Source organism: Channa argus, chromosome 22 (assembly GCF_033026475.1).
Source record: "Channa argus isolate prfri chromosome 22, Channa argus male v1.0, whole genome shotgun sequence".
Classification (NCBI taxonomy): Eukaryota; Metazoa; Chordata; class Actinopteri; order Anabantiformes; family Channidae; genus Channa; species Channa argus.
In genome coordinates this window covers 3,931,295-3,957,732 of record NC_090218.1, presented here as the reverse complement: position 1 = coordinate 3,957,732, position 26,438 = coordinate 3,931,295, and the positions used below count along the sequence as shown (strand labels likewise).

The window sequence follows — 26,438 nt, the reverse complement described above, 5'->3', positions numbered from 1 at the left end:
TGAGTGTGAATGGGTAAATAAGAAGCAGTGTAAAGCGCTTTGAGTGCAGACCATTTACCATACAATACCACAGCTCCTCTCTCGGCACCCTGTCATACGCTTTCTCTAAATCTAGCGGTCCTTGTTTTCCTGGGCCCCGATCGATCCTGTAGGGAATTCGGTTGCATGATTCACATTTTTATTTTGGTATGTGTTTTACGTTGGATGCCCTTCCTGACAAGACCCTGTGCATATTTCCAGACTTGGGACTACCACAAAACGACACTGACTTGTGCCCCTTTGTAGTTGAATTTGCAGTAAAGTACAAATGACCATAATGTAATGATATAATGTGCACTGCACGAGCCATTTTTCTGCATCGAGTGCTTTTTATTTTATATAATGTGTCATAATAATGTGTGACATATTTTTACATAGGTTAGCAATTCAGAGCTTTTTCCAAGTATTTAAAAAAACAGTTGTTGACTTTAAAAGAACTAATAATTGCTTATACAGTATGTTAATAAATAAAGGCATGATAATCAATAATGCCTTCATCAGTTGTGAGCTAATCGGTTCTTTAATTGAGATCTTGAGATATTTTAATCCATAACTGTTGATTTTCATCTGCTGGTGGCTGTAGATGAAATATCAGGGAATAAATAAACTTGATAGGCGCCTTCTTTTATATATTTTTAAATAAATATATAAATATGTTTTACGTGTGGGCTACAACATAAGTATTATTGCCATTTATAAAAATTTGCAAAACCAGCTATTGGCAGGTTCTGTTTGTAAGATAGCATGTACAGATGACTTATTTGCTCTGACATGGAAGAAAATGTGTTGAGTCTTGAGTTATAAAGTTACATTTTTGCTTTAGTTTAGGTTTAGTTGCCATAATGATATCTTCTGGAAATGTAAGTCACACTCTAAAAACATGTGTAACATGTCTATCTGTTCTCTGAGTTATAACTCAGAGTTGTAGTAGGAATGTTCCTTCAAATTGCAGTTTTTGCCTGAGGTCACTCCCTTGCCTCACTCGCACTTTGAAAACCTCAGGATTAAAAATCTGCCATGAAGAACAGTTACTCTTTGTCATCTGTCTAACTGCTAACATTTCATAACATATAGGAAATATGCGTTATGTTTTAACACCAACTGCATAATGTACACCACAGACAGAATACATTTTATTCAAAAGAGAAGAATATTTCTCTGTGTGCAGTGCAGTCCATTTCTTTCCTTGGTTTAAAATATTTGATTAATGATTCTAAATCTATTTATAGTCCAATAAATCTGTACAATAGTCTACATTAGCTGTTGGAACACACTGGCGATGTCTGTGTTGGATGAACCATATGACTATATTGGCCAAGGCACCTGTGGAGCAGAGGAATGTCTAGCAGCTGCTGTAAATCAGGCCGTGCAGATATGAAGCAGCAGTGGTCGAGATCACCAAGGGAGCCATGCTGCAGCTTATAGGTTTCTCACTGACATGCTCACATTTGGCTTTTATTTGCACATACACACTTATTGTGTATGAAAGGCACACACTCTCAAACACATAAACACTTAGTGTGTATGTGTTTGAGAGTGTGTGCCTTTCAGCTCCATGGCAGGACTGGACCCATTTACCCGGATAAAGCATCATATTTAAAATTGTGTGAACACTTGGTCTATATTTATGTGGGAAGAAAACCTAAGGAGGCAGGGCATCTTCAGGTGAGGCTAAAAAAAAAGACTGACTTGCTTTCTAAACACATTTTCCTCCCGTTTACTGTTGGAGATTATAAGAGAGGGAAGAAGAACTAATGACATAGATAAATCATGTTTAAATGATTACTTTCTCAGGAGGGTGGGGGTTTAGGAAAAAAATCCCTTGTCTGTCCAAAACGATAAACATTGAGCTTTAGTGATTGTTGATCCAACCAATATCTATCATGAGAAGACTTAAATTTTTCTGTCTTTTTTTTTTTTATTAAAATAATTAAGAAATTTTCTAGGAAAGGTGGAAGAATCCAAGTTGGGATATTATATTTGTGAGAAGACTGCATGAGTGTCTCTGAGGGACACCAGCTCATGACACAGTACATAATAGTCTGTTTTTCACACTTTGTCAATATTTGGCAGCCATCTGTCTATCAAATACTCCTCCGCTGAAATGTTGTTGGCTTTAAAAAAACTGTTAGTTGAACTACATGGTTGATTTACAAAAGACCCGCAAAAACCAAAATCAACATTGTTGTTTAAAGATAGTTTAAAGATAGTTTTTTTTTTTCAACTGGGGTTTTAACTTGGGTCTGACTCTGGTTCTGTTGGATCTGGTAATATTACATAGTCATAGTCAGGTGATCAGTGAGTCTCTTAATAAACCCCCACATTCCTCAAAAATCATTTAAAGGAGAAAATGAAGTTGTGGGATATACTAAATAAAATATGTTATAGTAGGTCTGGCCTCATCGCTTCATGGTCTTGAAAACAGAAGAAGAGGCAATGATGTTGTTATTGATTTTCTTTCATGTTTACAGTAAGTGAACATGAAATATGTTGATTTCATTTGCTGATGGAAGTCCAGAGCACTGCTAAGGCCAGCACAAGCTGGTTGATGGCCCAAAAAAGTGTCTGGAGCTCTGGATCAATTCATGTTTCTGTTTGACTGCACGCTTTGTGAATCCTCTCTATTTGTGGGGTTTTCTTGCTTTTTTTTCCCCTGGACTTTTTGACTGTGGCATTTTTATTTTTTTTTAGTACCACCCCATGAGCTGAAATATTGTTATAGGAGCTAATCGACAAAGCCGGTGTGCAAAACAGAATCTGTGACAGAATCAGACTCTATTTCAAGTATCACTGTGGTTTCTTCACTGAAAAGGGCTCTACTGTGTAATGCCATAGACATTTTACATTTTCACTGAAAGCATCATTACACATCACAGTAGTGGAAGCACAGGTGTAAATAATAAAATTAATGATGGCTGAATTCTATTTTGCCACTTTGCTTTCAGTGCATGCTGGCTCACTGTCACATAGCTGTGCAGAGCCATAGTTAATGTTATAAGTAACACCAGTGCTTTTTCAAATCAAAATGTCTTCCCTGAAAAAGGCTTATGGCTACACATTACATTATGAGGGTATAATGTCATTTAGTGCGGATGCTCAACTATTCATTTCATCTCAACCCTCACAAGGAGTGCTTTACTCCACAGCCAACCATCAGTTTCTCCTGTGCCAGAGCAGAAGAAATCTTAGCAGGAAACCCAGCCAATTTGATTGGCTGTTATCTCCCAATCTCTCTCACTCCCTCGCTTTTTTCCCCCCATGGTTACCTCATCTTTTATGGATGCAAAGTGGTAAAGGATTTAGGAGGAGTTTAGCTCACTCATCCCTCGGTGCTTGCACTTAAAACATTCCCTGTTTGCAGCGTTTTATGCCTCTTGGTGATCCCTCTGTGGATCTCTGCTACATGGTTAGCTGTTACACAGTATATGTTTGTGCAATAAAATCTAATGACCTCTCTCATTTAATGAACTTATAGCTAGTATGAGCGGCCGTGGCCCAGCAGAAGTGCTGGTAGCTATTGTACGGTTGACTTACATGAATAGCTGTATTTTACCCATCTGTCACATTTGAATTCCTGCAGGAACAGCGCCATAAGAACCAGGTGTCCTCTGGCTGCTGCATGCACTTGTGTAGAAGTTTCTGATTTCATGCGGGAAAAATAAATGCTTATATTTTCCAATTTCTGGCCAGTAACTTCTCATGGGTTCCCCCTTGGTAGGACCTAAAAATAAGTTTTCCAAATATGTTCTCTTGAGATCTGAAAGCCTTTGAACTTATAGACTGTTTCAGGGCTTATACCATAGGGCCACACTAGGATTAACCAATCTTCTTTGTGTGCAGACACACATATAAACACAAACCTACCTCAAATTTTCTTAGTTTTTAACCTCACGCTGCATGAGTTTATGGCAGGTTGGTGGGTGAAAATTTTGTGAGGAGCATTGCTTCATCTTCCCTTCCCCCCCTGCAACACCACTCTTTAATCCAGGGAATGGTGGGAGACAGAGCTGTAGTGTGCATGTTTATGTTCGTGTGTGTGTGTGTAGGTGTGTGTGTGTGTGTGTGTGTGTGTGTGGTGAGTCATGATCTGTCAGTGGCACATTATCTGGCATGCAATGATGTCGTGTGTTTGTGTGTGTGTGTGTGTGTTTGTGTGTGTGTGTGTGTGTGTGTGTGTGTGTGTGTGTGGCAGAGAGAGAAACAGTCATGCCCACAAAAGTGTACATATGTGTAACATGCACTTAAATGCACACAAACACATGCCACTAACTTCTTATTCAATCAGACACAAACACGGACAGTACTATAAGGCACCACATTTAACTGAATGTCCACAGACAGCATAGTTGTCATAGTCATTTTCAGATTTTGGACATGTCTTCTTGGTGGTGTACCACAATATTGATTTAGTCCATAATCATTAATGAAAGCTGTTGCTGCCTGTCAACATGTCTCCACAGAGGCGGTTATATTATCTGTCCCATCAATTGTTGAATGTAGGAAATTTTGTGGAAAATTTTGTGGACACTGACATGGGGCCAGATGGAATATCTCCTTTGGTATCTTATAATTTGAGCTTCAAAGCTTAATTTCCAAAACAAAATCTGAATTTCTCTAGTATGTTTTTATTGCAAGGGAGTTTAGAAATTCAAATAAGGACCACCAGTGTATAGGGCGCTTTTTTTGCAAGTTACTTACGTCACTTCCAGTGTTAACATAAAGCAGTTTTACTGTTGTGGGTCATTGGTGTTGATTTCACACATCTGTTGTCCATCTAACACAAAGGGAACCTATTCAACCAAGTAATTAAACCTTTACATAAATGAAAGGTGAGACTCACTGAGGCAATTATATCGTTCCTGATGCTGGTTGTGTCAATAGGTCTTGAATTGAGCGAGGGATCTGAGCAATTGCTTTCTGCTGCGATCCTGTTCAAAATGGCTTCCTGCCCACCGTAAGCGCTGCGGTTTTCTGTCAAATAGTGATGCTTTCTTTTCATCTGTATTGCTCAGACAAGTGGCCTGCATTGATTGCCACTTTTTTGAAACTATTATGGACACAAAGGAGACTTCAGTCCCATCCTTTTCATAAAAGACCTGCACTCATGTTGCTTGCTTTTTGGTGAGTCGATGACAGTGTCTTGTTAAAATTATACATTGTTGAAGAGCTAATGGTGACAGAATTTACCATCATAAATGGTTTTTCATCGTAGGTTTGTCTCAATTTCCCGATTGGACTTCAAAGTTTTCAAGTGTTCATATCTTAATCTCAAAAATACTTTTGTTATTGTTATTCATAACATTATTTTACGTAATTTATGGAATTATAAAAACCTAAGGAACTACTTCTTAATCAAGGCCCATTTAACGTTGCTTGTTAAAGCTATAACAACTCAAAACCTTCAATGAGCTTGATCTTACACTATAGGCTATTGGTGATATCTCAATAATTACGTGTAGTTTACTTTCACTGTTAAAATAATGCGCACAGCTCCTCCTACAAGCCTTTTTTCTGTGGGATTTCTCTGAGAAAAGTGTCCACACAAACAAGATAGTGTGGAATATACTGAATTCGCTAACAGCCCTTTGTGATAATAGAGGAACTGGGAGACTCGAGCTAAGTTTCCCTCTGTTTGGGAGCAAAATGTTAAATAAGTTATAAATAAGCCGACATTTGCACAAAGTTGAGCCTTTCTGAAGTTTCCCAGAGTTAGTGCAGCTGGGCCCTTATTTAGACAAATTACACTTGGAGACTTCCAGAAAATGATAAATACAGTAATTTAAATAAAGCTCTTGTTCATTATTCACTATTCCACTTACTGCCTAAAACTTGAGATTCAAACTTGTTTGGATTTTGTGCTCGAAAATGATTTGCCGTAACTGAAATTTCAGTAAGTTGACTCCCTGGAAGCATGCATTGGATGTTTTTTGTTCTAAAACAAGTGGTAAATAATGGAGGTTTGTTCTGTGCAGCTGAGATCAATGTATTGACAGGGCAGAGGTCGGGGGCAGGCATCATCAAACTCCCTGTGCTGGGTGAGTGGGGCCTGACACCTGGGAGACTGAGGGGAAAAATGTGTCACTGGCACTGCACCATATCCAACCATCTACTGATTTACACAGAGCACTGATGACAAAGCAGTTTAGCTACCCAGAGTCCAGCCGGTCAATAGAGGCAGAGTAGAAAGCTTAGCATGCTTCAACATAGCACCGCTTGATGATTTGCTTCAATTTCGAATGATTCAAAAAGATGCACTTGAGATTTATTTTTGCTAAAAGTGATGATGTGAGTTCATTTCAGATGAGTGTAATGTAAAATGACAGGAGAGCTTCTGTTGCATTTCTCCGTTAGTGTGTCACATACAGAAAGTCTGGCCCATTGATCAGAATGAGCTGCAGTGAGTGTGTGCGTGCGCTCTGACCTGTTTGTGCAGTGGAGTGTGCGGCCAGCGGATGCTGTTTCAGGGTCACTGCTGGTGTGGGACTAAATGAACCAGTCCAGGAGACCGGCCTGCCACTAGCGGCCGCCCACTCGCTGTCAGTGCTGCTGTCACATCACCACTAGGTCATACAGAGCAAACTCTGGTTGATACAGTTTGACTCTGATGGATTGCTTCTATTGGCCTTTGCTGTCTCTTTGCACTGGAGTCATTCTGTTTAGGATTTTTTTGTGAATCTGTGTTTTTCAAAACACATGTGGGAAATGTCACATCTAAGACTGAGTACAAGCCAGAAACATTGCTAATACAATAGATGGTAAATGGTACTGTACGGCCAAACAAGTTATACCCTGAGTTAAATGTTTTAAGAAATTTTTAAAAGTGTTTTTCCGTTACAGAAGTACAGATGTCTTCCACAATTTCCCATGCAGCCATTTTTTTTAAATATTCTTGTTTACATGTGTTGTGGGTTAGGGTTAGCTAAATTATTTTTAAAAAGTTGTTGGGTGTTTAATGTCTTGTCCAGAAACACTGGTCGGGAAGAGGGGGGCGCAAACCTCCCACCCTATGGTCTACAAGTGGCCATTCTACCAACTGAGCCACTGCCTTCCCAATAAGAGGAAAATATGTGATGTCAAAATATCCAACTGACTTGACTGCTCTTATGTTATTACCTTGTATAGCAGATTTGGAAATTAGTCTAGTTTCATAAGTCTGCATTTAATGTCTGCATTTGCCCCCCATTGTCTTGATGAAGGTCAAGATTCACCCAATGTCTGAGTCATTTCATTGGTGAAACTTTGTGTAAAAGCATTTGACTACACTAGCTTTATAATCTGTCCAGTCAGTGATGTACACATGTGTCACAGCACTAGACACAACACTTCCATTATCACATTATGGAGTCTCCAAATGTCCTGCCAAACAAGTGCTTATTGACACATCCAAGAGACATAAACTAAATTTATGACTACAATGTCTAAAATAATTATCTTTATACGACTAGCTCCATTTACATCTTGACTGGCTCCTGGGCTCTTTAGTGTGACTTGCACAAGCTTGTTGCTGTCTGCCACAAAAAGCTGAGGTCAGAAATAAGGTTGATGAAAGTCAGTCAGTTATCAAATCAGTCAAATCAGTTAACTCACAGGCCTTAAATGCAAACCGAGAGGAACTACAAAGTTGGAAATAATTCTCTGTTGGATTGTTTCTATAAGCAATTTCTATTTGTATGTAGCATTTGATTAATTAAAAAAATAAATGGCCAGAGGTGACCACATTCATCTGCATGGCAGCAGCATTATCATGTTTTGGTAGGATTTATCTCAGTTGCTAAATAATCTGACATTCCCCATTACACTGTAAAGTAAATTTTTTATCCTCACTCAGAGAGAGGAAAATACAAATGAAAAATAAATCATAACATTAGCAGTTGACTAAATGGAAGCATCATCTTTATTGCTCAAGTGATGAAAATCCACTTGTGTATCTTGCTGACTGATGAAGTGGCAACAGCTCAGTTCTTTTACGTAAGAGGAACCTATGCAAGCTGACAGAAATGTGAGACCTATGTGCAGACAATTACCTCTCTCTACTTGCTGCAGTGAGGGACAGAATAGAAGTTCAGGCATTATGCAGGAGTAGGAATGGGGCAAATTGTTAGCTATGCATGGTTTTGATGGATTCTTTCTTCATTACTGAGGCCATTCATTCTAATGAAATGGATAACACTCATAATTTGCCATTTGGCATGTACTGGAGCTCAGTATTGGGCTGTCCACTCTGCCAAAGCTTCTCTGTGCAGAGTGCTCTCCCTGGCAGCTCCTGAGTGTGTGCAAATGTGACCTTGATGCAATCCTTGAAATATTCCAGCATCAGATCTTTCCCATCTCAAAGGCAGCAGATCGAAAAGTCGTTTCAGGTTCATTTTGGTATGTTTTTCTGGTTAAAGGATTTTTCTCAAAATTATTTCTCACTTCTTATGAAGCAGAAAATCCAAGACTGTATTAATGCTCACTGTGCTGTACTACACTCTCTGTGCTTTTAGATTGAAAAAGGATCGAAAATAAGCATAATTATAACAAATAACAGAAAGCAAATAGACTCCTTTTGACAATATTACACCAAATTAGTCATGCAAAAATCCATACCTGCCAGTCTCAGTGTGTCTTTTGCCCTCTGTTTAGCGTCTATGAACAGTCACAAAATGCACCATGCTAATTAAAACTTCAACAGAAAAGCTCACACACACGCTTTGATAAACTTCTCCATTTTACGCATTTATGCAAAAAAGCAAATAAAACGTCACATTTGTCCTGTCCTTTTTTCCTGCAGCATATTTTTGACCATGAGTGTGCTTCAAATTAGTTGCTACTAATATCATGATAATCAGCCTTTTTGCTGACATCTGTCTCCAGATGTCCACATATTCACCCAATGAATAACAGGATGGGGCACTCCATTCTGAGGCCTGGTAGCATTGTAAGAAGGGGAAGCAGTAGTTGAAATAAATTATTTATTGATATTTTCCTTTTCGTGTAATCAGTTCCAGTAATATGCACATGGGTTGATCCAAATTGGTATGAAAACAGCGAGTAATGAGAGACAAACACAGCAGGGGGAGACAAAGGTTGAGCAAAACTGTCAGGTTTTGATCTTAGACCAGCAGGATTCCGTGCATGCATATGAGAAATTGTTTTTCCCAAATAATAGCAATGCAGCATGCGCAAAGAGGGTGTCCGTTAACATAAGGATATAGAGAAGTGTGTGCATTTGTGTGTATGTGTGTACTGATGTCCTCCCACTCCTTGAGGGGACATCAGTGGGCTGTGTGGATTTTCCAACCTCTGGAGTCCTTACTTGGTTGAGTGGACAGACTCTCTACCATGACTACTTCTCCAGAGAGCCTTCATCACTCATCACTGGCGCTATTCAGGGGGCAGGTGTGGACATATGTGCCTAATAAGTAACAGCAGTTATTTTGCTCTGTGTTGCTTTGTTTCAGTAATGTGATTAATTCTTGAGTCAAACTTAGTATGTGTACTTCAACATACTGTACATCCGGTATATCCACAATAAATCACTACTCTCTTGTAGAAAAATGATAAGTACCCAAAATGATAGTATATTGGTATAATGGTGCACTTTATAAATACCATATATATGTTTTTGTTTTCATGAGAGCGTGAACAGAATCCTGTTTTCTCTGGCTGACCATGACCTTGTCTGTACTTTATTTTGCTGGACAAGTTATTTATATAACTTATATTATAACACATTTTTCAACAATAATATTAAAAAATACAGTTTGATGTCGCCTTTTGTGCTTATTTAACAGCACGTCCAGGTCTAAGCTGAGATGAAGAGATGCATAAAGGGGATTTATAATGTCTGTATAAGCATCTTCCCACCCACCACAATGACTTTAAATGAGTCAATGCATAAAGAAAACTTCGTCTGTGATATTACAAGAAACCCCACTACAGTACAGTCCTGACATCCTGAGTCATTAGTTGCTGACACGTCCGTCTACCGTACCTTAATTGTGTACACAACAGTAGAAGCATATGTTTCCTGTGTCTTTCTCTCTCAGTGTTGTCTTGTTTGACTCACTTATGTAGGAAGCAGCAGGCAGATCAGAGAAGACGCAGACTCTGTCTCCACAGTAGAGTACTGCACACTGCATGTAAATAGTGGGTTTGCCAGTAAAGCAGCTCTCTTGTTTACTTCTCCTCCCCTTTTTTACTTTAACAACAGGAACATCTTCCTTCAGTTTGCCACTCGCTCTGATTCTTGCTGTACGCGGGAACTGGCAGAGGATGCTCATTATCCTCTCTTTTTGTTTTTGTTCTTTCTGTGCGTTTGTGTGTGTTTGTGTGTGTTCGTGCCTGCGTGCCTGCGTAAGAAGTGGGCAATTACAGTATGACTCGTGTAGACAGCCAAACCTTTCTATAATGAGAAGATCTTTTAAAGCAGGAGACACTGTGTATGTGTGTACAGCTCAGCTTATGTAGACTTTATGCAAATGGAGAGTTTCCATTTAATTCAAAGTCTGACCAATAAAACATAATAGATGCCGGTTTGGTTTGTGCTGTTTTGATGTCATAAAGCAGCACAGTGTGAATTTGTTGGATTTTGTTAATAGCGAAAACGTCCTCTAGAATATATACACAACAGCAAGAATGATTCAGTGTGCCGCGAGGAAAGTGTTGGTGCTGTTGTTAAATGGGAAGAGAACAGCTTTTGAGATGAAAGCATCAGAGGAAACGGATGCGTTTGGGTTTGATCTCTGTTTACTGCATTCAGCAGTTCTCTTGAAAGGGTTTAAAGTGGTAATCAGCGGGATAATGGTTTGTTATTTTCTTTCCAGTCACGGTGCTAAGCGCTCATTGCTGTGGTGATTTTTTTATGGGTTTTTTTTTGCAACTGCATTTCCCAGCAATCAATTGTCATTCAAAACTGTAAGCATTTTTGTTCATGATCCGCTCAGGTGCATTTTTCAAGCACGATAGCTATCACTGCTCATATTAAATACCCCATTCTCCTGCTATGTATTCCAAGCAATGCGGAAATATCACTTCCTGTGTGCCAGAAACAGTTTTCCGGCATCTTGCCAAGATTTGTATCATCTAAAAAATGTGTTTCTCTTGAGATAAGCCCTCATTGTCTGTGTTAGTTTGTGTGTTGCTGTATTGCTCGTAAACAATGAAATTATCATCATAGCAAAGTGTTTATTAAAAGACAAGTAAACTGATTCACGGCATGTGTATAAATATTTGGAAGAAGTTGAAGAACTGATTTGCCATCTTTAAGTTCCCCAGTAGCTTCACAATATGTTTTACCATCTTTTACTAGCATTTTGTTTTGGTTTCCCAACAACATCCAGGATCAAACTGAGCGATCGGATTAGATAAATGGCTACTGAGATATAAAGATGTTTGTGATGTAATGGTGGTGTGGTGGTCCCCTTTTAAAGGTTCCACTTTAAGTGGGCTACTTTCATCATTCACTTGACATGATTTTAATATTCATTCTTTCCTTTCCCCATCACCACAAATCTATCTTATTTATTAATTAGTTTATTGTTGCTGCTTTCTTCCTCAGTTTGCTCCCAGTACTCCCGTGGTGTCTTCGCCATCTTCGGCCTGTACGACAAACGCTCGGTCCACACACTGACGTCTTTCTGCAGCGCTCTGCACATCTCCCTCATCACACCCAGCTTTCCCACCGAGGGTGAGAGTCAGTTCACCCTTCAGCTCCGGCCATCCATCCGTGGTGCTCTCCTATCCCTCCTTGATCACTACGATTGGAACAAGTTTGTCTTCCTGTATGACACCGACCGGGGTGAGTGATGAGGATGAACTGGCTTTGTCTTTGGTTTGGATGTTTCTATTTAAGTTGGACATGTGTTTGTGGAGGTGGTGTATTGCAACATGTTTCTTAATTTACTGACAACACACCTGAGAAGTGAGCTGATGAACTGTGGGGCCTTCTGTATTTGTAATATGCAGATTATATACTGCTGCTTTTGACAGAAAAAGATCAGCTTTGTGAAAAACATGTATGTTTGACAAGCTTGAGGTTGTGGATTTAGTTAATGTCCTCTGTTAAAATCCTGGACTTGTTATAGTACCCCAAAGGTACAGTAGTGGGTAAGAGCTGAACAACATAAATTAAATTCAAGCTGGTTGTGGCAGATCCCTGCTCTCTGTAAGAAAATGGTAGCCCTTGGTAAGCCTTTAAAATATACTCTGACAAAACAGTAACAATTTCTAAGCAATCTTATGGAAGTTAGGAACAGATTTAGGCAAACACAGAAAGATAAAAGTCTCTTTGGAGAAAATGTAAGTGTCTGCACCGAAGGCGACAGCTCAACAGTCCTAACTGTGTTCAACATAAAGAGCTGCGGTGGACTAAGATAGCGAGTGTGGGCATATCTTTGAAACTCTGTTTACCCACAAAGTGGATTGGACAGTCTTAAATGGGGCCAGGGTTGAAACGCAGACAGATAATGGTACCAACTCCACACAAGCCTCACAGCTGTGCAGCTTTCACTGGATGTGGGTAAAGATTTCTACTTTATTAATAGATTATTTAAAACCTGTGGGAACGTTTACCTAAAAAAAAAATATTGTGCATATAGATCCAGTGATAAGTGTGGGAGCTTTTGAAATGCATGTAATTTTAAGAAATCAAATATCCACTCAATTTTCAAAAATAAACTAAATATTGTTCTTTTAAAAAAGCATGTTCAATTAAGAAAATAACCCAAGCTAAATCACGGGAAAGGCAAAAACCTTTCCGCAGGCTCTCAATCCCCGCATGCCCCCTGCATGGTAAACACAGAGGTGTGACTGGATGTGCTTCTAAAATAAAGGCTGTTTTTTTTTTTCAATCCACAACATGTCTTGGGGCCACCAAGAGATCACTCCTGGAGAGCAGCTGCTTTTAGAAGTGTTGTGGATATCATTGGACCTCTCTCTTTCTCCAGTTTCAATCCCCATCTGGGGAAAAGGACCATGTCTCATCTTTATGTTTCTCATTCTCCCTGTGTCAGTCTCTTTCTCTTTTTTTTTCTTTCCTGCCACCCACCCTATCTGCCTCTCTCACCACATACACAATCACAGAATCAATATGTTTGTACTTATTCACCCCCCTCGTGTCACATTTCCATTACAAGACAGAATGGATACGGGCTACTGCTTGGACCACAGCTCGCCTTTATACATTTTCCAGAAGGTAGTCAGGGGATTTCATTGTTTCTCCGTGCTGCTGTGGGGACTGCACTGAATGTTTGAGCAGATTGGCTGCTGAGGGCTGCAGGGTGAGGGCAGTATCAGGACAGCCTCCCTTCAGAACATCTCATTCCCTGGTTCCTTTTCTCATATCTCAGGTCATACACACTTGGCTGGGCAAAAAGCCTCCTCTCCTCTTAACCAAACCTAATAATATCTGATCAAGTTTTGTTCAGAAGCATAATAAAGGTTGTCAGAGGGCGCTGGCCTTTCACGCACAGCCCAACTTTTAGCTTGCTTGTGGCTTTCTGGTGAGCCAAACAAGTTTGAACAATGAAGAGCAATTAGCTCCACAGATGAACACAAGAAAAGGAGGTACTTATTTGAACAATTGCGATCATTTCTGTTTTGAACATAAAAAAAACTAAAACATCTAGATCAGAAATACCAATCCGTCGTGATTTATTATTTATCATAGCATATTTTTCATGACACAGGATCAGAATGTGTGGAATAATAAGGAAGAAAATAAAAACATATACATTGTACATGGTGACGAATTGGTATGTGACACACGGAGGCCTGCCAGAGTTGATATATTTATAGAGAGTCTATCTGCTCCATATAAGACAGGTTACTGATGGACGACTAAACCCACAGAAATGCTGTCAGTGTGTGTTGTCTGCACTGTATTCCTGTTCTAAGAGGTCACTTTTTACCTGGAACCAACCAAAACAAACCTTATGGTGACACCAAGCACCTGTCACTTCAGATGTTGAACAAACATTGTGATGTTAAATATGTGTTGTCACCAGATGTACGTGACATTGTTTCTGACGTTTTTCTAAACCTTGTCATCTATATTTAGTGCCTACGCTGAATCCTTGTTTTTTCCTGCCCAAACCCAAGCAAACTGCTGTGTTTGCACCTTTGTAATGCAGGGTTGTTGTGTGTCTAGATAAACAAAAATAGTGTAACACTGGCTGTCATTTTAGTGCAGTTTTTTGACATCAAAGGGTGCAGTTTCAGATTCTTGTTGGCCTGGCGCTGCTCTTTCAAACCAATTTTCTTGTGGCTCATATCAGAGAGGGCAGAGGTAAACGAGTCTTTATGACACCCTGTGTTTAACACCCATGTATATATTTTGCCTAAACAATTCTCATGTAATGAAACAAACCCAGATCGGACAGGTAGATGTCATGGATATGGTAGCAGCCGTCCATATTATGGAAATTATAATATATTTGTGATATCTTAATAATAATAATAATGCCATTACAATTCAGTTTTCCTCCTCACTGTATCACTTAATCCTGCTGTTGTAGATAATAAAATAAACAATCGCTCTTTCCTGAATGAGAGGTAAAATCTAATACCTCCCTCAAACTGAACTCCAAGCAAACAAGGCAGGGATAGAGCAGAATAGAATACATCTTGTGTTTCATAAATGACATAAATGATGAATTATTCTGAGATCCTGAATTATACAAGTGAAGTGTCATGAGATTATTCACAAATCTTATTCACTTTAAACTTGATATTGATATGAACTTTTCATTCTGGTTATTTGTCATTGAATAAGGTCTTACTGGATTTATTGTTTTTAATACTGTTCTTATTTGTTATACAATAACAAGGCTTTTGTTTTTAGTTTTTTATTCTTCAATTTTTGGTCTGTTTTACTGTTAAAAGAATTTTTTAGGACTTTATTTTAATATGTTTGTTCTTACAATGTATATTTTTTCTAGTTTAATACTTTTTCTATATGGAAATGCATTCAAATAAATTAGAAACAGTTCAACATTTACTTAAATAACTTGATCTTTTTTCTTTTATTTTCTATGAGCGACAACCCTATGTGGATGTTAGTCCTGAGATCAGCAGGCAACTTATTTGACTGACCGCTGATTTTTGTGGGCTCTGTTACAATGCTGCTAGTAGTAGTAGTAGTGGTAGTAGTAGTAGTAGTAGTACTACTAGTAGTAGTAGCAGCACCTTTCATCTGATGACCTTCTTTACCATTTAGTCCTTCAATTTTTCATTTCACCAATCAGCTTTAAATCATCACATGAAATCTGCAAGGCTGCCTGGCATAGCATTAAAGCAAATGTCTGCACAAGCACTTTTCAAATTTCTAAAAACCACTAGACTTTATTTCTGCAAAGGGCTGGAAAGGCAATTGATTAATATCATCCTCAAGACTTTTTTGTTTAGGTTTTTTTTGTGTATATATATATATACATATATTTGCTCTTTTTTGTGGAGTCTTTGTACAAATAAGTAAGAAATGGCATGAGTAGGAGTGCACTTTATGCGTCTTTCTGAAGAAACAGACGTGCAGATTTTAAAACCTCAAATTTGTCGTAAGGACGTGTGTGTGTGTGTGTGTGTGTGTGTGTGTGTGTGTGTGTGTGTGTGTGTGTGCGTGCATGCACACCTCTCAACAATGCCTGACTCTATTCGTGTGATTTGTATTAGTGTTTTGTATGTGCATGGGAGTGCTTTTTAGAAGGCTTTTGGCAGCACTTTGGCCTGAGGATTTTTTTCACACAGGACCAGCCATTCATTCAGTATTGACTATAATGTAAAATCAGCCCACGCATGGCTAAGCCCAGTCAATGAGTGCCAGTCTGATTCGCTGCATCAAAGCACCAGAGATGCATGAGAATGGATACAGAAGCTCTATGAGTATGTGTGGTTATAGTGATTGCTGTTCCTGTTAGCTTTCCTGGAATTCCCATAAAATTTGTATTGTAATAGAAATAGAATATGAGAGCAAATCAGACAAGAGGGGAAGGGATTCAAGAGATGAGCTAAGATAAGAGAACCACCAAAGAGGACATAGAGGAGGAAGTGAAGAGAGCTAGAAACTAGATTCTTTTTGTCCAGAAGATGGTGGCAGGAGCAGTGTATGCAGACCTTGATCAATGGTTCTTTTTAAAAGCCTTAAGCCTCTTTATCTGCTTTCTGGGGAAGTGGTAAACGAAGAGGACAGCTTCAGGGAGGAAGGAAATGAGGGATGATGGCTTAGTAGAAAGACACTGACAATATGCAAAGACAAGAAAACAGGAAGGGAAAGATAAAGAAGAGGCAGAGACTACAGACATGAGCCCAGATGTGCATTCGGCACTTTGCCTCTTCTCATGCTGCAGCTGTTTCCATCTAGTGTCCAGCTCTGCTCCAATCAGTACAGCAAGTGTTAGCGTCAGTCTGCACACTAGCCTGTGGTTGTGTCTTTGACGCTGATGCTGATTGTGGCTGGCTGCTGCTCCACATACAGCCCCAGGGCTACACATTTATCAGCTGGTAATCAGCTAGCCCTTTGCACGCTTTGCCTGCCTTGGTGGACGCTGCAACTGCTTCCTGGCTATAAGCTGTACACTCCATGCAGTACAATGTGACACGAGGGGATATTACATTGTTGGCCACTCCCAAGCACTCACACAAAACACTGATTTACACCTGAGATAGGATTAACTTTGAATAATGCCTCCTGATTTTGATGTTTATTAAGTCTTATCTTAGTGGAGTGATTATTTATGATTATTTATAAGGATTATTGATGTTGAAGTCCAATAAAAGGACGCATGCATCATACTGTGTTGCTTACTAAAGCATGTTTACTAACTTACTAAGGGTGCTAGACTCAACAATCAATAACGTTTTCATTATACTAATATTTATAATGCCGTGTTGTAATACTAGAGATGTCTCTACTCTGCAATTCAAGAACAAATCATCTATGTCTTTCTCATTGCAAAGTGCAGCATTATCCTTAGTGTCTTGCATCATATCATATATGTAGCCATCAAATGCCTGCTATATTTAAGGTTCCATCAAATCAGATGGAACCAATAAAAAGTCAGCGGCACATTGTCTTTTAGTTGACTCTACTCAGCTTGTTAGCTAAAAATGAGAAGCCTGCCTTTGTTTACTTTAGAGCGTAATCAAAAACAATATTTTAAAAATTTTTGTTTCAAGTGACAGTGCAGTTATTTTAAACTGAATATTTGCCATGCAAGAATGTAATTGACAGGCCCTGCAACAATAACTACGGGGATGGAGCTACAAGTTATGAAATGTGTTAGTAATATAGTTTTTGACTATTGAAACAAATTAAAAAATGTGCACTTTTGAGGCGGGTCCTGATAAACTAATAATCTGCTCTTTGGTGTCATTCTGGGATTAAAATAAAATAGTGTAAAGAGTAATTCCACTGTAGATCTTGTATCACACCACCTTGATACCTGCCCTCAAACGGATTGATTCTACACCAAACCCAAAGGTGTTAAATCAGGTTACAATTACACCCCTGTAATGGCATAAAGTGTTTATGGTTTCACACTACAACACACTGACAGGCAGCCAAAAAGCTGCTCATTTGTAGCTGAAACGAGTTCAGTCAATATAATCAATAGCTGCAACGTCTCTGCAGCTACCACAGGCTTGTTTTTCTAAACCCAGTCTGTGGCTTCCCAACCTGCACAGGATCAAGACCTCTGGGGTTTTTTTTCAGAAGAAATATGCACAAAATGTTATCTCAAGCAATAGGAAAATACGCTTAGCATCAGATTTAGGTTCCAGCCAGTGGTGGATGAAGTACTCAAAAACTGTAATTAAGTAAAGGTACAAATAAACATACTTTTACTGGAGTGCATTATGTATACGTACCCACTCAAAGTTCTATATAAGTACAGGTAGTTACGTACATGATTAATATTAAAAGTACTTCACCATATTTTTTCTCTGTCCTTTTCTGTGGACAAGTGCTGCTTAATGTTTGCGTGGGACATTTACTAATTTATAGCAACAGATCTAAAAGACAGGTTAAAGATCCAAAGCTTTTTTTAGTTTTTATTTCTTAACTACTCGTGTCAAGTGAGAAAAAGTAGGCAAGGCCAAGTTTAAGTTCAGGAAGCCAAAGAGTAAAATGAAAACATACCAGCTGACTTTGAGTATTGCAAATATGTCAAATGTTTTAAATAAGAATATGGAAGGAGACAGTGACAGTATGCCTGTCTCACTAGTGATTAGTTTTAATTTTAAAAAAATGGAAAAGTGATTTATTATGAAATGTGTAAATTGACGTGATTGTAACACAACTGTAATAGTAATAGTAACTGTCATAGTAAATGTTTTGGTCACATGAGGAAAGAGAGGAAATTGTCACCTTCTCTGTTGATTAAATTTCCAGGGAAATAAAAGATAGACTTTGAGCATTCCGCATTTTCTTCATCCTGTCAAATACCTAGGGAACCCAGATCCTTTGAGAATTTGAAGTAGATCGATGAGTTCATGTTATTTGTTTGCATTTTATTTATGTTATTAGCAAAATGAGCAGCCTTGTGTGCAAAAGACCAGTATCTTGTGTTGTGACGACCAAAAACAAATGGTTTTATTTTAGCGATTTTTTTTTGTTTTTTGTTTTTTGTCTAGCTTATGTAACCCCATTTATCATTTGTTATAACTAGGGAAATGAACAATGATTGCGTCTCATTTGGGGTCTGGCTTCCCAGCATCTGTGGAGTTGTCACAAACTAGCTTTTCCCCCAGGAGTAACTCTGGGCACTGGCATGATACATGTGCACATGGGGGTGTGTGTGTTTTACTGTAAGTGTGTAGCTTCAACCAGCAGTCCCTCCTGGCATGGACATTCCTCTAATGGGGAGCAAGGGGTTGGGGAGGGGATTGAGGAGATGGAGAAGAGGCCGGGTTGCCAGAGCACAGGTTAATCCACTAATTGGGAGCAAAGGGAGACGGGTTGCCAGATTGTGATGGCCACCAGGAGGGGCCGTTTAAGAGGGACATCTGTTCCTGCTGGAGAACAGCCGCCCTCACAGCTCCTTAGTTTCCTCTCTGACACTCATCTTCTTTATACTCAATCCTGACAGCAAGAGTCCACCCCCTTTAGAGTATAGTGGTATATTCATCTCTGTTTCCATGACTGGACTAAAACCCAAAATCTGGTTGGAAAAGGATGAAGGTTTTATGACGAGTTTGCTTCAGCGCAGTTCCTTTTAGATGGGAAAAATGTTTTGCCAAAGATGCTGTGTCAACCGAAGCCAGTTTGCAATTTAAACCAGCAATTATGAGCAATATGTTTTATCACTTCACATGTCGTATTTCAGCCAGGGTGACATCAGCCTCAGTATATTCAGGAGCTTGAACACTGATGAATAAAAAGCATCCAGATATACTGCTGTTATGATAATAAGAAAGTGCTGAGATAATCCGGATCAAGATCTGATCCCCAAATGCACAGTAATAACCAAGCGATCGATGCAGCACGTCTTTTCCAGTTTTATATGTGTCATCAGCAGTTCTTAGCCTCTTGACCTACATCCTGTAAAATTCGCACACTTTAAGTGACCAATAGTAGAATGTAGGGATACATTTAACAGCACTTGTTTAGCATTGTTATGATCCATACTGCTAAATGCACTGGCAGGCAGCTGAGGCAAGATACAGCTACTGGATTAATGCTATTTTACTGTTAGCAAAATCCTGCTTGCTAAAAAAACATGCAGATCTCATATTATATTTTTATTTATATAGTATTATATATTTAGAAACCTGTACTCTACTGTTGAATGCACCTCAGAAATGTGATTTTTCTTTTTTCTTCTTTCAGTGAAACCTTTCACCACGTCATGTTTGGTTTAGTTAAGCTTTTTGGTTTAACCTTTCTGTAAATATCTTGATCTGTCCCATCCTGTGTGTCTGGTTGTATCAGGTTACGCCATCTTACAGGCCATCATGGAGAAGGCAGGACAAAATAACTGGCAGGTCAGCGCCATCTGTGTCGAAAACTTCAATGATGCCAGTTACCGGAAACTGTTGGAGGATCTGGACAGGAGACAGGAGAAGAAGTTTGTAATTGACCTCGAGGCTGAGAGACTGCAGAACATGCTGGAACAGGTGATGCTTTCGTGACACCAGCATGTAGTTGTTTTTTTACCTGTTTCTGGTTATCAAACACTGTCTTTTCAAGATCTGATACAGAATAATGTTAAAGTCTGCTGCCTATTTCTATCAAACCTCAATCGCTTATGCTCAGTGCCGGCTTCACTGTTACTGAGTGTGTTTGTGCTAATTAGGATTTTTTTGAACTTGAAAACAGTGCGTTCTGATCTCCAGTGGTGTCAGTTGGCATAAGCACACTCAGAATATGATTTGTGCCTTCCTCCTCCTCCTCCTCCTCCTTCTGCTCCTCTTCATCCCTTCATCTGTCCGTCTTTCCCTTGGGCAACTGGCCTCTGTGTAATTGTTCAATAATTCAAGAAATCCCTACTTTGACATCTGTCATAGTTCTAACAATTTACTCTGCAGATGTGTATGTGTGCGTATGTTTGTATGAGTCTGTTTTCCCCACGGAGTGACAGACAATCCCGCTCCATCCTTGCTTGATGCCAGTACATAGAGCAACCACAACAAGACATGATGGACCCTGTCATATATAGCATTATGCAAACATTAGTTGCTGCTATATGTACCGCTCTGGGATGCTGCACTATTTTGTACAGTGGTAGTCAGAGTTACTGCCAAAGATATAAACATCTATTTTGTGCTGTGTTCATTCCAACTGTCACCATGTGTATATTTACAATATGCCTAATCATCCTGATGTAGAACAAGAACTGCATAAATAATTGGGCTCCGTTAGCTGCTTATCAACATGGTCAGAACATATCAAGGCTTATAAGCAACCAGATGTTACTTTGCATGTCTGAGCATGAAGTTGCTATATGCAAACTGTTTCATTTACAGATGGGAGTGTGGTTTCTTGGCAGCTAATTTGCAGGGTGTACAAACTTTGATATAGCTCCAGAATTAACCAAAAAAGTTAAGACTGCATTGGCTGTTGGGGTTAAAAGTATACCTAAAAAGTCCAGGATGTGTTAAAGGTGAATTTATTTAATCTACAAATGCTACAAAACTTAATAACTTAAAACTTTCTAGGAGCAAGTCGTGCTGTCATGAGAGGCTTTGACAGCACTTCTCTGCTGTTAGAGAAGTTCATGAGCATATTTCTATAAGGAAAATGGTGGATTCTGTAACTTTAATGCTTTTGAGCAAAACAACTCTCTATTATGAGCAACTACTTTTCACCGTCAAACTTCAGCTGTGAGCAATCACCAACAGCAGTTTCACAACCTGATGGTCAGGTCCTAATGGCAGTAATCAAGTTTTTTTCAATTAACTCATGCCTTTATTAAATGGATGCCCAGTAGGGTTTCCCAGCAGATCTCAGCTTTCAGGATTGGTTTTTATCACCACTCTGCAGCTCTGGACTCACACACGTTGTTCAAGAATGTCAAGAAGCATTGTTATGTCTCTGAAAGCATGAAGTGTTTACTTCCTCAGTGAGATACTGACATGACTGCCTGTTCATTTGACGCCCGATCTTCTATGGATAAAACCCGACGGTCCCACTGTGTCATGACACACACACTCGCTTGTCATACGCATCATCTAAAGTAATTAGTGTATGCTCTGCTCTAATCCAGTTGGATTAACATTGAGTTCTGTTCCACCTCCTCACAGATTGTCAGTGTTGGGAAACATGTCAAAGGCTACCATTACATCATGGCCAACCTGGTGAGAAAAAATAACATTTGTTCTCATGCTGTCCTTGTTTGTGTGCCTCTTATCTTCATATCTATTTGAAAAACCTCTGTTGCTTTCTCATATCTGCTTTCTACTATCTCCCTCTAGTCTATTTGTTCAAACAGTGTTGTGGTATTGATCTGTAGACTGTGTCTCAGTATCACTAAAGGGCTTGCTATGGGAGCAAATGTTGAAGGGAAAACAAAGGATTTTCTAATAGTGGACCAAAGAGGTGGACCAAATAGCCACCATGGGCATCCCTGTATGGAAGAAGGCCAGTCATGGTGCAATATGTAACTCACACAGAGAAGGAGTTCTTGAGTAAAATTTAACCCAGCCGTGATGTCACACAGCAGAATTTAATTCAATTCAACTTTCAATTCAACTTTATTTATCTAGCGCCAATTTACAACAAAGTCATCTCAAGGCACTTTACAGAATAAAGTCCAGACTACACAAGTATGTAGAAGTAACCCAACAAATCCCCCTTGAGCAAGCCATAGGCAACAGTGGAGAGGAAAAACTCCCTTTAATGGGAGAAACCTCCAGCAGAACCAGGCTCAGGGTGGGCGGCCATCTGCCTTGACCGGTTGGGGTGAGTGGAAAGTGGAGAAAGAAAAGAAAAGAGCAACGAAAAGCAACAACAAAACAACAACAAAAAGCAACAACAACAACAACAACAAAAAAAGCAACAACAAAGCATTGTACAGGTTGTAGGACACAGAATTAATGGCATACAGTGGTGACAAATAAATGTATAGAGAAAAGCTAGTTAGGGTTGAGTGAGGATTTTTAACTATAAGCTTTATTTACAGTTCATAAAGGTACTTGTGATCAGAACTTTGAATTTTCATCCATGGAAACTTCGGAGGACATTCGGTGCATTTTACCTCCATACTGGCCCAAAGCCTTTGCAAACTTCTGATCGTTGTCAGGCCGTCCCCCCATATACATGGAAGGTGATGTAAATTCGGTGCTGGAAAATGTATGAAAACAGAAAAAAAAAAGATGGTATTTATTAACAAAATAATAAACCAAAATCCCAGGCAATTAACCAAACTTAAATTAAATAGACAAAACCAAAAGCTGAAAACCCCTCTCTCCCTCCACTCAACTACTGTGCATTTTATCCTCTCCCCGAAGTGGAACCTACCACCTCCACCTGTAAGCATGGGGTAACCTCAATCACATTAAAATACATATATTACTTTAAATAACGGACAATATGAAGACTAAATATCTCATTTACTGCAACAACTACAAAATAACAATAGCTGTGCCTACATCCCTATATATGTGGGCGACTTTGGCGCAGGAAGGTAGAACGGTTGTCCACCAATCTCAAAGTTGTTGGTTCAATCCCTGGCTCCTCCAGTCACATGTCGAAGTGTCCTTGAGCAAGACACTGAACCCCAACTTAGTTGCTCCCGGTGAGTGTTGGCCAGCCTCATAGCAGCTCCCCCATCGGTGTATGAATGTGTGTGTGATTGTGAGTGTGTATGGGTGAATAAGAAGCAGTGTAAAGTGCTTTGAGTGCCAATAGGTATAAGCGCTATATAAGTGCAGACCATTTACCTGGCAAGAGGGCCTAATGACACAAACCCCCTTGTACATGTCTTAATTACCCTTGTTGATATACTCTACCTTCACATTTGAAACACCGCAATGAAATACAGGAAAAATTCCTCCCAACAGACCCTAGTCCCAAAACAATACAAATACCAAACAAATAACAGCTCGACTCAACAATTACATTTCAAACAATAACTCAACTAAAACATTGTTATTGTTAGGGAATACAGGGCCCAGTGAAAAGGGAAGAGTGTGACCTTTTCACAATCGTAAACATATGGTCTCAGCTTGCAAAGAGGGTGCATGTTTGGATTAACCCATTTTACCCCAGGGCACAATATTTTTTCTCCATTCACCCACTTGAGTGGTGCTGGGCAGCACTGATAGCTGTCTCTGATTGGCTATGGTGCAAAGCTAAACAGCATTTTCACCTGTTTTCCATTTGCTTACATTGACCTGCCAGTTTCTTGGCTAATATAGTAATAAAAGTAATTAATATTCTCCTTCAACATTTGTTAAACGACTATAGCATTGTTTTTTTTTTTCATCTCTGGACTTGGACCATGACCAGTCTTTCCCCTTGATACCCCTAAAGGGTTTTAAGGACATCAACCTGGAGCGGTTCATGCATGGTGGAGCCAATGTGACAGGCTTCCAGCTGGTTGACTTCAGCAACCCTATGGTCATCAAACTGATGCAGCGCTGGAACAAGCTGGATCAGAGAGAGTACCCTGGCTCAGACGCTCCTCCAAAGGTATGCGAATGTCTGGTCAAAAACAGATAAACTCAAATAAAATCAGCACATAACATTTATCAAGTGTAGTTGTCCTACAGTTGTAAGCAGGGACCTTTCTGTCCCTTGGTGGTGGCAATAGCTAGCACACAATCAAATCCACAACAAGCATAAGGCAAATCAAGCTCATTTACTCCATACTCAGAGGCCAACTCTCAAGTGTCAAATTTGCAATTTCAAGTCCAACACAATTTCATTTTAAACTGTAGTGAAATGACCCAAATCCAACAACTACCTGGAGAGTGGAAAATGTATAAAGCTGATTGCATGTGTTTAAAACATAACGGGCATGTAAAGTGTGTAAAGTGTTAGCAATGAGCTAAAACTTGTATTACCACAGTCCTGTAAACATCCCTTTGGGGTGAGTGGTAAGATTTTAAGTAAGGATAGGACATACTGACACATGAAGTGTGTATTTAAAGCAGCATGTTTGTGAAAAACAACAGCAGCAGGCAAACAAAGACAGAAATCCATAAAAAACAGCTTGATGCATTGAACACTGCAAACGTAACTGACGTTATGAGCATGTACATCCAAGAAACATCTGTTATCATCACTGTCCAATGCTGTCATATGCAGCGATGTGACAGAATGACCCACTTTAGATTATTTTCAGCCAGACAGATTGCAAATGGCAGTAGAGCAAGAAGTCATCATGCAATGGTGGTCAGCAAACCTCGTCCTTCCTACCCCTAGCAAATCTGTGTGTCCAAGATTTCTATTTTAAAATCCAGATGCAGTGGAGTGGAAATGGTGTGAGTCAGGCAGTGTGTGTATTTAGGTTGTGTGCCTGATGGATTGGGATGGTTCAAATTAAAAGTTTACCCCACAGAGCAATATCACATGACATTAGTGTGGTTGTGTTTGTTATCTATGTGTGCATGTTTATACTTGATATATTTCTTGATGAATTGCTCTCTCTCCTGTAAATCCACTCAGACTAAATTGCTCTGCTCCCTAATAAGTTTGTCCACAGTCACAGTCAGTCCTTCTTTCTGATAATGTATTTCTGCCCCAATTGGGTCTTCTTCTGGGATGTTGACTGACTTTGAAAAGACAAAATGCGATGCTGCATGTTTAAAAGGTCCAGAAATCAGTAGATAGTCATTTAGTGAGATATTCCTCTACTGTGTAAGAGGGCAAGCTTAGAAGTGACTGTTAAAGTCTTGGAGATGTTCTGTCAATACATATCAGAACACCTGGTATTAACATGGGATCTGTATCTGTATGTGTTACCTGGAATATTATGTGATAATGTTGCCTCGCCATTTACAATAGGTACTGTATTAAAAGGTGTTGTTGTCATCTTGTTTGTGCTCACTGTGATACTGTTAGACCTCAACAAATATTGAAGGACTCCCAAATCAATGTAAATATTTTAAGTCAAATTTCAAATATGTGATATGACAGACAGTCAAAGGCATGCATGTAGTAAATTTCAGTCAACATGCTATCTAGGCTAAGGGAAGTTCACTGCTCATTTCCTCTCAAAGTCACATGAACCTCAATTTGCAGATCTTTCAGGCCCCTTGAAAGTTCTCCAAATGCAATGCTGCTCTGTGGACCTTTTTTCCCCTCTGTATCTTTTTGACATTTTAACATGTTTGATGCATTTATACCTACAGCACAATGACTTTACTTGGAAACCTATATCAAATACAGATCATGTAGATTACCAGTACCATTTAGCCTTATTTGCAATAACTTAATAAATAAATTCCTCAACAAAAAAATTACTTGTATATTTTGACCATTACTGGTGTCGGTCACATCACCATTTCTGTGTTGCAACTAAAATCTGATTAACTTTGCAGTAACGAAACTGAAAAACTAAAATCCCTCTAATAAAAATTAAGTGCAACAGTTGAGCCCTTGAGTCCAACCAAAGGTAACTGCAGGAACTTAGCTGAAATCGGACTAGTGCGTACTGTTGTGTTGTTGCCAGGGCTGTAATTGATACCAATCCCTGAAAGCATAAATCCGGGGAAGAGAATTTATATCTTTAGTTTGTATTCACTCTGTGTGGGATCTGTTTTGTAACAGCGGTTGCATTTTGCAATGAGGAGATATTAATCAAATACTTTAATCACCAAATAAGGCATGTACAGGTTTGAGATATTTGATCATTGTCATGTCTCTGATATATCCAGCAGTTTGGTCTGGTGTTGTGCTCATCAACGTATCATGTAACCAACACTCTGTCCTAAAGCTGCTTGGGAAAGAATTAGTTTAACACTTTCAACATTTATGTCCC

The 26,438-nt window shown here is 39.2% G+C and overlaps 1 protein-coding gene across 7 annotated transcripts in view; it reads left to right on the top strand.

Annotated features, from left to right (window-relative positions):
- LOC137107790 (glutamate receptor 4) overlaps positions 1-26,438 on the top strand; it is a 92,195-nt gene that overhangs the window by 30,673 nt on the left and 35,084 nt on the right. For all 7 annotated transcript variants that reach the window (XR_010912083.1, XR_010912082.1, XR_010912084.1 and 4 more), the window contains exons 3-6: positions 11,582-11,821; positions 19,946-20,130; positions 21,757-21,810; positions 23,987-24,145. Coding sequence is in view for 4 of the 7 variants with exons in the window: in XM_067491779.1 (XP_067347880.1) it covers positions 11,582-11,821; positions 19,946-20,130; positions 21,757-21,810; positions 23,987-24,145 (638 nt within the window). In the remaining 3 variants the exon portion in view is untranslated. The remainder of the gene's footprint in view (positions 1-11,581; positions 11,822-19,945; positions 20,131-21,756; positions 21,811-23,986; positions 24,146-26,438) is intronic.